The sequence below is a fragment of the Gorilla gorilla genome, chromosome 2 (assembly GCF_029281585.2).
Source record: "Gorilla gorilla gorilla isolate KB3781 chromosome 2, NHGRI_mGorGor1-v2.1_pri, whole genome shotgun sequence".
Lineage (NCBI taxonomy): Eukaryota > Metazoa > Chordata > Mammalia > Primates > Hominidae > Gorilla > Gorilla gorilla.
Window position 1 is genome coordinate 59,169,944 of NC_086017.1, and position 14,243 is coordinate 59,184,186.

At 46.8% G+C, this 14,243-nt stretch overlaps 1 protein-coding gene across 5 annotated transcripts in view; it reads right to left on the bottom strand.

Moving 5' to 3' along the window:
* Positions 1-14,243, bottom strand: part of USP4 (ubiquitin specific peptidase 4) — a 64,333-nt gene that overhangs the window by 29,519 nt on the left and 20,571 nt on the right. For 2 of the 5 annotated variants that reach the window (XR_008678327.2, XM_031008950.3), the window contains exons 7-8: positions 4,127-4,267; positions 3,234-3,351 (exon numbers count right to left, since the gene is read on the bottom strand). Coding sequence is in view for 3 of the 5 variants with exons in the window: in XM_031008950.3 (XP_030864810.1) it covers positions 3,234-3,351; positions 4,127-4,267 (259 nt within the window). In the remaining 2 variants the exon portion in view is untranslated. Of the gene's footprint in view, positions 1-3,233; positions 3,352-4,126; positions 4,268-9,207; positions 10,078-14,243 lie in introns of those variants that run through there. The other 3 variants (XR_008678328.2, XM_031008951.3, XM_055382375.2) reach the window with 2 other exon arrangements.

Consider the following 14,243-nt stretch of genomic DNA (forward strand, 5'->3'; position numbering starts at 1 on the left):
GCACCACTGCACTCCAGACTGGGCAAGAGAGCAAGACTATGTCTCAAAAAAAAAAAAAAAAAAGTGAGAATGTAAGTCTTTAAAAAAATTTTTTTTTAATTTTTAGAGATAGGGTCTTGCTTATGTTAGCTAGGCTTGGTCTCAAACTCCTGGGCTCAAGTGATCCTCCCATTTGAACCTCCCAAATCACTGGGAAACAGGTGTGAGCCACTGTGCCCAGCCAGATTATCAATTTTATGAGGACAAAAACCATTGCTGGTTTGCTTACCACTGAGTCCCTATGTAAAGAATATTGGGCCAAGTGCAGTGGCTCAGACCTGCAATCCCAACACTTTGGGAAGCCAAGGTAGGAAGACTGCTTAAGGCCAGGAGTTTGAGACCAGCCTGGGCATCATAAGTGAGACCCCGTTTCCACAAAACAAAACAAAACAAGCAAACAAACAAACAAAAAACACACATACAAAACAAAAAGAAAAAACAATTAGCAAGGCCTGGTGGTACACACTTGTAGTCCCAGCTATTTGGGAGGCTGAGGTGGGAGGATCACTTGAGCCCAGGAGTTCAAGGTTACAGTGAGCTATGATCATGCCACTGCACACTAGCCTGGGCATCAGAGAGAGTTCCTGTCTCTAAGAAAAAAAAAATGAATTTTGCTCTGCTCAAACAGAAGGTCTAGCTTTGCCCCTGGCTTCTGGGAGGTAATCTATTTGCCCCTGTAATGTTATGCCTGATAGGACTGTCTGTTTGCCTGGTGGGCCTTGGGTCATACTGGATAACCTAACAATACAATTTTGGAGGTGGAGAAGAGGCTGATCAGAACTGTACAGTCTAGTCCTAGGGTGAGAAGGGCTAGCCACTCCAGAAAAACCAAAAATGTGACTTAGGGTGGGGGCTTTGGGTCACATGGTATCAGTTCACCTAGGTAATTAGTCAATCATATTTATACTTTATTATATATTTTTTTGAGACAGAGTCTCACACTGTCACCCAGGCTGGAGTGTAGTGGCATGATCTTGGCTCACTGCAACCTCCGCCTCCCGGGATCAAGAGATTCTCCTGCCTCAGCCTCCCAAGTAGCTGGGATTACAGGCGCCCACCACCATGCCCAGCTAATTTTTTGTATTTTTAGTGGAGACGGGGTTTCACTATGTTGGCCAAGCTGTTGTCAAACTCTTGACCTCATGATCCGCCCGCCTTGGCCTCCCAAAGTGCTGGGATTACAGGCGTGAGCCACCACACCCTGCCAGTCAATCATATTTATATAATGAAGCCCCAGTAAAAATTCTGGACACTGAAGCTCACGTGAGCTTCCATAGTTTGCAGCACTCCATATACATCATTACACATCAATGCCAGGAAATCACCATGTTCTGGCCAGGCACGGTGGCTCACGCCTGTAATCCCAGCACTTTGGGAGGCTGAGGTGGGTGGATCACCTGAGGTCGGGAGTTTGAGACCAGCCTGGTTAGCCAACATGGTGAAATCCTGTCTCTACTAAAAATACAAAAATTAGCCAGGCGTGGTGGTGTGTGCCTGTAATCCCAGCTACTCGGGAGGCTGAGGCATGAGAATTGCTTAAACCCAGGAGGTGGAGGTTGCAGTGAGTCAAGATTGCGCCACTGCACTCCAGCCTGGGCAACAGAGAAAGAGATGCTGTCTCAAAAAAAAAAAAAGGAAAGTACCATGTACTGACTCCATAGGTAGAAAACAACAGAAGCTCTACATTTTGATCCTCCTGACCTCTGCCCTATATGCCTCTTCCCTTGGCTGATTTTAGTCTACATCCTCTCACTACAGTAAACCATCATCATGAGTATAATAACTTTAAGTAAATTCCATGACTCCTTCTAAACAAATTACCAAAACTAAGGGTGGTCTTGGAAACCTGCAAACTTGCAGTTGGTTTCGGAAATGAGGGCAGTCTTGGGAACTGTGCCCTCATAACTTTGAAGCTGGACTTTAACTCCTTGCAGCCCATGACTATTACAGTGCTGTCACATAATATATGCCCAATAAATATTTGATGAATTAATAAACAAGGTTTATTTTCTTTTCCATTTTGAGACAGGGTCTCGCTATGATGCTCAGGCTGGCCTCAAACTCCTGGCCTCAAGCAATACTACCCCCTCAGCCTCCCAGAGTTGTGATTACAGGTGTGAGCCACCGCGCCTGGCCAATAAGCAAGTTTCAAAGAGGGGATTTTGGATTTTCTCTAGTAAACAGCATGGGGCGGGACAGCTATTTTTTTTTTTTTTTTTTTTGAAATGGAGTTTCACTCTTGTTGCCCAGGCTGGAATACAATGGCGCAATCTTGGCTCACTGCAACCTCCGCCTCCTGGGTTCAAGCGATTCTCCTGCCTCAGCCTCCCAAGAAGCTGGGATTACAGGCGTGTGCCACCACACCCGGCTAATTTTTGTATTTTTAGTAGAGATGGGGTTTTGCCATGTTGGCTAGGCTGGTCTCGAACTCCTGACCTCAGGTTATCCACCCGCCTTAGCCTCCCAAAGTGCTGGGATTACAGGCGTGAGCCACAGTGCTGCACCCGGACTTTTTTTTATCTTTTTTTTTTTTTTTTGAGACAGAGTCTCACTCTGTCGCCCAAGCTAGAGTGCAGTGGCGTGATCTCAGCTCACCGCAACCTCCGCCTCCCAGGTTCAAGTGATTCTCCTGCCTCAGCCTCCTGAGTAGCTGGGACTACAGATGCATGCCACCACACCCAGCTAATTTTTGTATCGTTAGTAGAGATGGGGGTTTCACCACATTGGCCAGGTGATCCACCCGCCTCTGCCTCCCAAAGTGCTGGGATTATAGGCGTGACCCACTGCGCCCGGCTGCGACAGCTATTTTTAGTGAAAAGGTAGTCAGCCTTCAGCAAAGCATAATTGAGCTTGGCATCACCTGCTGTAAGTTTTCCTCATCCCATCAGAGACCAATCAGGGATGCACTCCAATATTTTCTAGAGAGATCATACATACCTCAACAGTCAATAAAAATCAAAATAATCTTACTATAAAACCAAACACAGAGCTGACTACAAAGACATCTGGGGTCCACAAACACTGATGAAGCCATTCTATACCACCTAGTGGGAGATGCCCTAGCAGAGACTACTGAAGCACTAACAAGGGGTAGGCAGGGACTCCTGGGAGAGTATCCACCCAGTACCTTTGCAGGCCACTTCCACCCAAACCTCAAGATGCTGTGTTATTTGAATGGAAGTTCTCTCCTCTACCTGCAAAGCGGAGTTCATGAAGCAGGTGTTTCCCAGGTTTCCAAGTCCACAGAGCCCAGGTTGTATATGAGAGGATGGTGGCTCCTGACAATTATACGAAGCAGAAAAGCCAGATCCACTGGAAAACACAACACACATCAGCAATAAAAGCAAGTGCATAACACATGCCGTCAAGATGCTTTTTGAGGCTCCTATGGGGGCCTCTAGAACTTCTGTGGTAGTAAGCCCATGATGCAAATTCCCTCTACTCCCTCCCCTGCCCTCCAGACCTGCCCCACCCTTTACTTGACACACTAGCAGCTGGTAAGCACATCCTTAAGGAAAGAAACACTATTTGAATTTTCCTCTGTTAGGCTTTGGCAAATGCTAATTTTGCCAAGTGACTTTAGGGAAGACCATTTTAGTTATTAAGAGCTTGCATCTGCTACTACCCACCAGGCCACACCCAGGCTTGACTGGCCCTGAAAGTTCATGCACACTTCCTCACCCCATTCGCCCTCTTCCCCACATCTATGCCATGTGGCAGGTGTGCCTGAAATGCCTGGAGAAAGGATCACAGCCATCCACAGCTGAGCACTGTCCCTTCACAACTATTCTGCCGTACGTGCCAGCCCATCCCTTCATAAACAAATGCAGTGACCCCCCACCCTCCGAGACTACCTGTGATGTAGGCTGTGGGGAAAACACCAGCTCACAGGAGGACAAGCAACACAGATCAGAACTTGGAAGCACACTTTACTGTAGGTATGAAATGGAGTGAGAAACTACATGTAGCATGTTCCCATGAGGAACTCTAACCCCACTATGCTTAGTGGAGCAGCAGATGAGCTCTCAAGATACGGCCTGGGAAAGGACCGCGGGAAAGGAAGCAGAGTGAAAGGACCTGCTCTTACCCCCTGCTGACACCGGAACTGTGCATCCCACAGGTGCTAGTGCTATCACCATTTGCAATGAGAGAGGCAGACACTGAGGAATAGGGACTTGCTGATGATTTTGGAGAGGTAGTAAAATTTCTGCTAGGCGCAGTGCTTGATCTGGGAGAGAGAAGCAGAAACAATGCTACTGACTTTTTGCAAAGAGCAAGCCCTATTTAATGCCTTAGGTTGCTTCTCAAGGAATAAATATTCTTCATATTAAGTTAAAATAAATTACAAAAAGCCTGTATTCATACTACTTCAAGGTAAACTTTATTTAAGTGAGAGTCCACAAATTAACTGGTCTTCCTGTCACATCAGTCCACACCACCACATACCCTTTCAGTGTGAAAAACCACAAGGCTGACCAGGCGCAGTGGCTCGTGCCTGTAATCCTAGCACTTTGGGAGGCTGAGGCAGGCAGATTGCCTGAGCTCAGGAGTTCGAGACCAGCCTGGGCAACACAGTGAAACCCTGTCTCTACTAAAATGCAAAAGAAATTAGCCAGGTTGCACTTGGTGGCTCACGCCTGTAATCTCAGCACTTTGGGAGGCCGAGGCAGACGGATCACCTGAGGTCAGGAGTTTGAGACCAGCCTGACCAACATGGAGAAACCCCGTCACTACTAAAAATACAAAATTAGGCTGGGTGAGGTGGCTCACCCTTGTAATCCCAGCACTTTGGGAGGCCGAGGCTGGCGGATCATGAGGTCACGATCACGAGGTCAGGAATTCAAGACCAGCCTGGCCATGAGGTCAGGAGTTCAAGACACAGTGAAACCACATCTCTACTAAAAATACAAAAATTATCTGGACGTGGTGGCGGGCGCCTGTCATCCCAGCCACTCGGGAGGCTGGGGCAGAAGCATCACTTGAACCCGGGAGTAAGCCGAGACTGCACCACTGCACTCCAGCTTGGTGACAGAGTGAGACTCCATCTCAAAAAAAAAAAAAAAATTAGCCAGATGTGATGGCGCTACTCAGGAAGCTGAGGCAGGAGAATTGCTTGAACCCGGGAGGCAGAAGTTGCGGTGAGCCAAGATCGCACCATTGCACTCCAGCCTGGGCAAAAAGAACGAAACTCTGTCTCAAAAAAAAAGAAAATAAAGAAATTAGCCAGGCATGGCAGCATGTGCCTGTAGTCCCAGCTACTGGGGAGGCTGAGGGGCAGGAGAATTGCATGAACCTGGGAGGCGGAGGTTGCAGTGAGCCGAGATCGTGCCACTGCACTCCAGCCTAGGTGACAGAGCGAGACTCCGTCTCTTAAAAAAAAACAAAAACAAAAAAACCCACAAGGTTCATCTTCAAGCATCCTGGTTTGATTTACAAATCATAAACTTCCCTACATTTTTTTTCTTTTTTTTTTTGAGACGGAGTCTCATTCTCTCGCCAGGCTGGAGTGCAGTGGCACAATCTTGGCTCACTGCAACCTCCGCCTCCCGGGTTCAAACAATTCTCCTGCCTCTGCCTCCCGAGTAGCTGGGACTACAGGCACGTGCCACCACACCCAGCTAATTTTTTTGTATTTTTAGTAGAGACAGGGTTTCACCATGTTGGCCAGAATGGTCTCAAGCTCTTGACCTTGTGATCTGCCTGCCTTGGCCTCCCAAAGTGCTGGGATTATAGGTGTGAACCACCATGTCTGGCCTGCTTCCCTGAATTTTAAAAATTATCAGTGAAAGGCAAAGAAAAATGGCAATAAGACCAGGCGAGGTAGCTCACGCCTATAATCCCACCTCTTTGGGAGGCTGAGGTGGGTAGATCACTTGAGGTCAGGAGTTCGAGTCTAGCCTTACCAACATGGTGGAACCCCGTCTCTACTAAAAATACAAAAAATTAGCCAGGCCTAGTGGCGCATGCCTGTAATCCCAGCTACTTGGGAGGCTGAGGCAGGAGAATTGCTTGAACCCAGGAGGCGGAGGTTGTAGTGGGCCGAGATCGTGCCATTGCATTCCAGCCTGGGCAACAAGAGCAAAACTCCATCTCAAAAAAAAAAAAGAAAAATGGCAATAAGAGATGACTTTCCCCAAAAAGGCTGGATGCAAATTAAATAGCTGGATATAAGGACATGAGAACAGAAAAATGGCAATTTGGTTTCACTACGCCTTCTATGGAGAATTTTGTTTCTTCAAATTTGCCAGTGTAACCTCTCTGTTTCAAACTCATGTTTTAATATTTTTCAGGCTCTTATTTTAGATTTCTACTTTCAAATTAATTCAAGGGCTAATTGCCCAAATTTTAAATTGTTATCAATTTCATCAATCTGCTAGAATCTATATAAGGACATAAGGAAGAAAGTGAATCTTATTTTAAAATTTTTAATTTTTACCTTTTTTTTTTTTGGTAATCCATAGCAACAGTCTCCTTATGTTGCCCAGGCTGGTCTCAAACTCCTGGACTCAAGCAACCCTCCTGCCTCAGCCTCCCAAAGGGCTGGGATTATATACATGAGCCACTGCACTCAGCCAAAGAAGAAAGTGAATCCTCCTCCACTGTTTCAAATATAAAACTGAGATTTCCCTTATAGAATACTGGGTTATTTTTAGAATACAGAAAATGACTAAGAAGATGTACTGTTCCCACACAGTGTTCACCCTCATGGGATCTGATCTCAACTTGGCTTCCCTGTGAGAAGAAAAACATGGCAGCAAAAACAAGTATGATCTTGTATACCAGCAATGGGCACATCAGGAAATTATATAGGGCCTAAGCAGGTACCTGAACTGAGGTTTGCTCCACAATGCAGTCACAGTAAGAGAGAATAAGGGCTCCTCAGTCTCTCACCTTCCCGTAAAGAAATGTACCCTTCTCTAATCCTAAAGAGGATTTGGTTCACACAGCTTCATCCTCATGCTGCAAACGAGTCCAAGAACTCAAGCAGCTGCACTAAGTAAGATTCACCACAGCCAAGGGTACTCTCATTCACCACATGGGAGACTTAAGCATGCATGTGTTCAATCCTGTCCAGTGAGATGTCCAATGTGATTTCCTAGCCTCTTATGCATAAAGAAAGTCTGCTGCCCAAGGCTGGTCTGATATGCAATGGCAGACTCAGTCATCTCAGCACTGAGGGCAGGTAAGACAGAATACTGAAATTCAAATTCTGATGCACAGAACCTCAAGATATATAGTATGGCACTCCTCAGTAACTATTCATTGATAACTTATCTATTTTCTTGAGCTTAAAAGGGCAAAAATTGGCCGGGCCTGATGGCTCATGCCTGTAATCTTAGCACTTTGGGAGGCCAAGGTGGGAGGACTGCTTGAGGCCAAGAGTTCAAGATCAACCTGGTCAACATAGCAAGACCCTGTCTCTATTTATTTATTTATTTTTAAAAAGGGCAAAAATCCATACAAATCATTTGAGATATCCAAGACCTGTCAATTTCTTAAAGAGACATTTCCGGGTGATAGAAATTAAAGAAAAATTTTATTTGATGTTTAAAATGTTCTAGAAAATACTGCCAGTTTTCATAGTAAATTCAATCAAAAAGAAACCAAATTAAGGGCATATAAGGATACTTTTTATATGCTTGAAAATTTACACAGTAAGATTTAAAAAAAAAAAACTCTATCCTTAGGCTGGGTGCAGTGGCTCATGCTTACAATCCCAGCACTTTGGGAGGCTGAACTTGTCTCTACAAAACAGAAAAAGCCAGGCATAGCAGCACGTGCCTGCAGTCCTAGCTACTTGGGAGGCTAAGCCGAGAGGATCCCTTGATCCCAGGAGTTTGAGGTTGCAGTGAACTATGATCATGCCATTGCGTTCCAGTCTGGGCAACAAAGCAAGACCCTATCTATTAAAAAATACTCTATCTTTGACAGACAAGTCAGAAGCAAAACTTCTCTTCAGAAAATTTACTATAATCTGGGAAATGCTGAGCACTAGGGCAGGGACTTGTCTCCAGACCTTCAGGCAACTGTGGAACAAACCCTGGGCATTACAGGCTGGAATATAGGCAGCCAGGAGAAATGTCTGAATCTCAGGCATATATATTAGGTAAGCAAGATCTCACTCTGATTTGTGACTGGGTCTCATGCCACACTCTGAAAACAGACACTATGCCTCCAAACAAGGATACCTCTGCTCCTAAGAGACACTGTAGTCAAGCCTCCGGACTCCCAGGCACCTTTCTACTGGTAAGTCCTGCTCCCCAGGCATGTCACGTGATTATCAATTACAACTCAAACGTGTGCCTGATACCATGGTGGGACCCTGTAACATCCCTGTGCCCAGGCCCAAAGTGAGGCTCTGGACAAACCAGGCAAAGCCCATCCCTGCCCTCCTTAATCTACTGCACTCCACTTGCTTCTCAGATGTTCTCCAGACTGAATGCTGCTCTGAGGATGAATCTATCCTATCCTTTAAGACTAGGCCAGGCGTGGTGGCTCACGCCTGTAATCCCAGCACTTTGGGAGGCTGAGGTGGGCAGATCACATGAGGTTGGGAGTCCGAGACCAGTCTGACCAACACAGAGGAACCCCATCTCTACTAAAAATACAAAATTAGCCAGGCATGGTGGCACATGCCTGTAATTCCATCTACTCAGAGGCTGAGGCAGGAGAATCACTTGAACCCAGGAGGTGGAGGTTGCAGTGAGCCGAGATCGCGCCATTGCACTCCAGACTGGGAAACGAGAGCGAGACTTCATCTAAAAAAAATAAAATAAAGACTGACCTCAAGTATCCAGCGTCTGGTACCTGGAATTATAATTAAGATAATGATAAACTCTTTTAATTTAACTTTATTTATTTATTTTGAGAGTGTCTCACTCTGTCACCCAGGCTGGAGTGCAGTGGTCCAATCTCAGCTCACTGCAGACTTCACCTCCCCAGTTCAAGCAATTCTCATGCCTCAGCCTCCCCAGTTCAAGCAATTCTCATGCCTCAGCCTCCCGAGTAGCTGGAATTACAGGTGCATGCCACTATGCCTGGCTATTTTTTTATTTTTAGTAGAGACAGGGTTTTACCATGTTGGCCAGGCTGGTCTCGAACTCCTGGCCTCAAGTGATCTGCCCACCTCAGCCTCCCAAAGTGCTAGAATTATAGGCATGAGCCACCAAGCCCGGTTAACTTATTTTTCATTCATTCATTCAATCATTTATTTATTTTTACAAAGATAATCTTTATTGACAGTCACAGGCCACAGGGGTGAGCCCCAAGGTTTGGGTTCTGGGATGAAGGAGAACCCCTGCCCCCTGCCCTGGGCCTCTGCTGGCTGAGGGGACCTCCATGGTGCTCAGACTACAACCAGGACCTCCCTGGCAGCCCAGGAGTGTGGGTGCCGCAGAGACAGGCCCCTTGCAGAGCTGACCTAGAGCCCACCCTCCCCATAGCCTGTGTGAGCACAAAGCCAGGACCCACAGGCTGTGCCCCAGGCTTGTCACTGATGCCAGTGGAGGTTGGCAGCTGCCCCTCTTAGCACCTGAGACAGTGAAAGAAGGCAGCTGCTGCCATGAAGAAGACGCTCTGTGGACAGACTTGCTGGGGCTGAGTTGAGGGGCGCACAGAGGCAGGCCCTGCCCATGGTCTGGTCAGCTGTCCCTGCCACCACTACTTTTCTGGTCTGAGGCTGTAGCCTTGGTCAGGTTCCCAGCTTCCCTCTTCAGGACACTGAGCAAAGTCTGGGAGCTCTCCAGCATCTTGAGGTAGGTGGCCTCCATCTCCGCGATGGTCTGGTAGAACTTACTGCAAGAGGCAATCTTGCGTGCCAGGTTCTCGTTGACGCGGGCCACCTTCTCGTTGACGCAGGCCAGCTTCTCTGTCAGCTACCTCACCTCATTCTGCAGCCGCTGTTTCCTGTCCTCCTCCTGCTGGATCTGCCAGCACAGCTCCTCCTGCTTCTGGCATAGCTCCTCTATGCATTTGACCAGCTTGTTGTCGTAGTTCTGCAGCGCCACGCCCTGCTGGGTCAACATCTCCTGGGGCCCCCTATTTTTTTTTTTGAGATGGAGTTTCACTCTTTTTTTGTTTTGTTTTGTTTTTTGTTTGTTTGTTTTTTTGAGACAACAGTCTCACTCTGTTGCCCAGCCTGGAGTGCAGTGGCGTGATCTCGGCTCACTGCAAGCTCCGCCTCCTGGGTTCACACCATTGTCCTGCCTCAGCCTCCTGAGTAGCTGGGACTACAGGCGCCTGCCACCATGCCCGTGGTGTTTTTTTTTTTTTAGTATTGTTAGTAGAGACGGGGTTTCACCGTGTTAGCCAGGATGGTCTCAATCTCCTGACCTCGTGATCCGCCGCCCTCCTCGGCCTCCCAAAGTGCTGGGATTACAGGCATGAGCCACTGCGCCCAGCCTGAGATGGAGTTTCACTCTTGTTGCCCAGGCTGGAATGCAACGGTGAAGTCTCAGCTCACTGCAACCTCTGCCTCCTGGGTTTAAGCGATTCTCTTGCCTCAGGCTCCCAGGTAGCTGGGATTACAGGCACACGCCACCACGCCTGGCTAATTTTTGCATTTTTAGTAGAGACAGGGTTTCACCATGTTGGCCAGACTGGTCTTGAACTCCTGACCTTAGGTGATCCGCCTGCCTCAGCCTCCCAAAGTGCTGGGATTATAGGCATGAGCCACCGTGCCTGACCTAATTTTATTTTTTTAAGAGACAAGGTCACATTATGTTGCCTAGGATGGTCTCAAACTCCTGGGCTCAAGCAATCTTCCCACGTCAGCCTCTCAAACTGCTGGGATTACAGGCATGAGCCACCAGTGCCCAGCCACAATAAACTCTTAACAGTCAGAATACTTGCTGCCTTACCAAAAGTCAAGCTGTGACTCCACACCAACACTGTGAACACCATCTGTAGGCAAAGGTGGCTTTCTTAACTTCAGGGACACCAATCTCTTCTGGCTCTGGGCTGGCAACCTTAAAGGGCCTTATAGACCTCAGGCAAGTGACGTTAAAGGGAAAGAGAGAAACAGATGGAAAGAGACAAAGCCAGGTCTACAGAAACCCTTGAGAAACTAATATTAAGTTAGCTGGAGCAATTCACATGGAAGAGAAAACTCTGAAAATGCCCAGAATTTACAAGGTGGTCCTCACTAGTGAAAAAAAAGACAATTAAATATAAACAACTGGCCAGGTGTGGTGGCTCACGCCTGTAATCCCAGCACTCTGGGACGCCAAGGCGGGTGGATCACCTGAGGTCAGGAGTTCGAGACCAGCCTGGCCAACGTGGTGAAATCCCGCCTCTACTAAAAATACAAAAAATTAGCTGGGCGTGGTGGCACGAACCCGTAATACCAGCTACTCAGGAGGCTGAGGCAGGAGAATCGCTTGAACCTGAGAGGCAGAGGTTGCAGTGAGCCGAGATCGTGCCACTGCACTCCAGCCTGGGCGATAGAGCAAGACTCTGCCTCAAAAAAAAAAAAACAGCCACCACCACCACCAAGGAACCCATCCATGGAAACATTTACTATCCTCTGCCAAGAAATATATTAAATTGGAGGGAGGACTGTTGAGGGATAAATAAAAATAGAAATACATTGGCCAGGCATGGTGGCTCACACCTGTAATTCCACCACCTTGGGAGGGATTGCGCCACTGCACTCCTGCTTGGGTGACAGACCAAGACTGCATCTCAAAAAAAAAAAAAAAAAGAAATATATAAAACTGACTCTATTGGTAGGTTTTAAAAAAGTTATTAAGCCAACTAGTGACCTTCCTTCGATGACATATTCCCTTGATGTACATTTTCTTGTTATTTTTTGAGATGGAGTCTTGCTCTGTTGCCCAGGCTGGAGTGCAGTGGCGCGATCTCGGCTGACCGCAACCTCCGCCTCCCGGGTTCAAGAGATTCTCCTGCCTCAGCCTCCCGAGTAGCTGGGACTACAGGAGCATGCCATCACAACCAGCTAATTTTTTTGTATTTTTAGTAGAGACGGGGTTTCACCACGTTGGCCCAGGATGGTCTTGATCTCTTGACCTCGTGATGTGCCTGCCTCTGCCTCCCAAAGTGCTGGGATTACAGGTGTAAGCCACTATTTCCATTCCCTCAATTTCAACTTCTCTGTGTCTTTGACACACAATGTATTACTAAACATGTTTGTTTGTTTGTTTTCTGAGATGGAGTCTTGCTCTGTCACGCAGGCTGGAGTGCAATGGTGCCATCTCAGCTCACTACAACCTCCACCTCCTGAGTTCAAGCAATTCTCCTGCCTCAGCCTCCCAAGTAGCTGGGATTACAGGTGCACGCCACCACTCCTGGCTAATTTTCTGTACTTTTAGTAGATAGGGGGGTCTTGCTATGTTCACCAGGCTGGTCTTGAACTCCTGACCTCAAGTGATCCACCCACCTCCGCCTCCCAAAGTGGGATTACAGGCCATGAGCCACTGCGCCCAGCCTTGTTTTGTTTTCTTGTGTTTTGAGACAAGCTCTTGCTCTGTCACCCAGGCTGCAGCGCAGTGCACAATTATAGCTCACTGCAGCCTCAAACTCCTGTGCTCAAGGGATCCTCCCACCTCAGCCTCCCAAGAAGCTGGAACTGCAAGCACAAGCTACCATGCCCAGCTAATTTTTAAAAAAAATTTTGTAGAGACAGCAGTCTTGCTATGTTGACCAGGCTGGTCTCAAACTCCTATCCTCAAGCAATCCTCCCACCTCAGCTTTCCAAAATGTTGGGATTACAGGTATAAGCCACCATGCCTGACTCTTTTTTTCCAAGAGACAGGGTCTCCAGCCTGACCAACATGGAGAAACCCTGTCTCTACTAAAAATACAAAATTAGCCAGGCGTGGTGGCGCATGCCTGTAATCCCAGCTACTCGGGAGGCTGAGGCAGGAGAATTGCTTGAACCCGGGAGGCAGAGGTTGCAGTGAGCCAAGATCGCGCCATTGCACTCCAACCTGGGCAACAAGAGTGAAACTCCATCTCAAACAAAAAAGAAAAAGAAAAAGAAAAAGAGACAGCATCTCACTCTGTTGCCCAGGCTGGAGTGCAATGATGCAATCATGGCTCACGGTAACTTCGAACTCCTGGGCTCAAGCAAGCTTCCTCCCTCAGCCTTCTGAGTAGCTAGGACTATAGGCACATACCACTGTATCCCTGGTGTGGTTTGTCTTTTAAAGTCTGATCTGAGAGTTTGTCTTTAGTTTGGTAAATTTAACTCATCTACAGTGATTCTAATGCTGTTATTAGACTTCACTGAATTTAATTCAGCCTCCTTATTTCAGGTTTCTTTTCTTTCCCCCTTTTTCCACATGTTCTAACATGCTTTCTAATTACCATACTTCTTAGTTTTTCCCCCCCTTCATTTTTGCCTTCCATTAATTTTCCTTTTGCAGGTGTGGCAGTTTGCTAGTCGCCTCCTGATAGCTATTTTCCCCTCCTTCCTGAGAACCCCAATTTTTAGCTGGACATGATGCAGTCCTGCTCTACAGTACATCCCAGCCTTCCTGAAAGCCAGGTATTGTCATATGATTAGCCAATGAGATACAAAGGAGGTTTGATGTATGATATCTGAGAAATGTCCTAAAAAGGAAGGGGTAGGTCAGCTGGGTTTAATATTGCCATGGAGCTGCTACGTCAGCAATGGATTGACTGCCTACGTCAGAAATTCTTTTCAGAAAGATGTAAGCCTCCATCTTGCTTAATACGCTAATTTGCAGATTTTTCTTACCTGCCAGCAAGCCTTTCCTAACTGACATAGTATGTTTCAAAGTTATACATTCAATTTTCCGTTTCTATTAGTTGTTCCATTAACTTATTAGGATCTCTATTTTTATTTTTCTCCATAAATTACATAAACTTACAATTGTTCACCTTTCTCATCCTCAAGAATAGTAGTTCTGGACATTCTCATCTCTCTCTGCTCTATACTAATTCCTCACCTATGTTGGAATTACCCAGAATTTATCTCTGGAATATTATAGATACTAGTTGCTTTCTTAAACCTTGATTATTATTGTACCTTTTTTTTTTTCTCCTGAGACAGAGTCTCACTGTATCGCCCAAGTTGGAGTGCAGTGGCACGATCTAGGCTCACTGCAATCCCCACCACCATTCTCATGCCTCAGCCTCCCCAGTAGCTACGATTACAGGCATGTGCCACTGCACCGGGCTAATTTTCTTCTATTTTTTAAGAGATGGGGTTTCAGCATGTT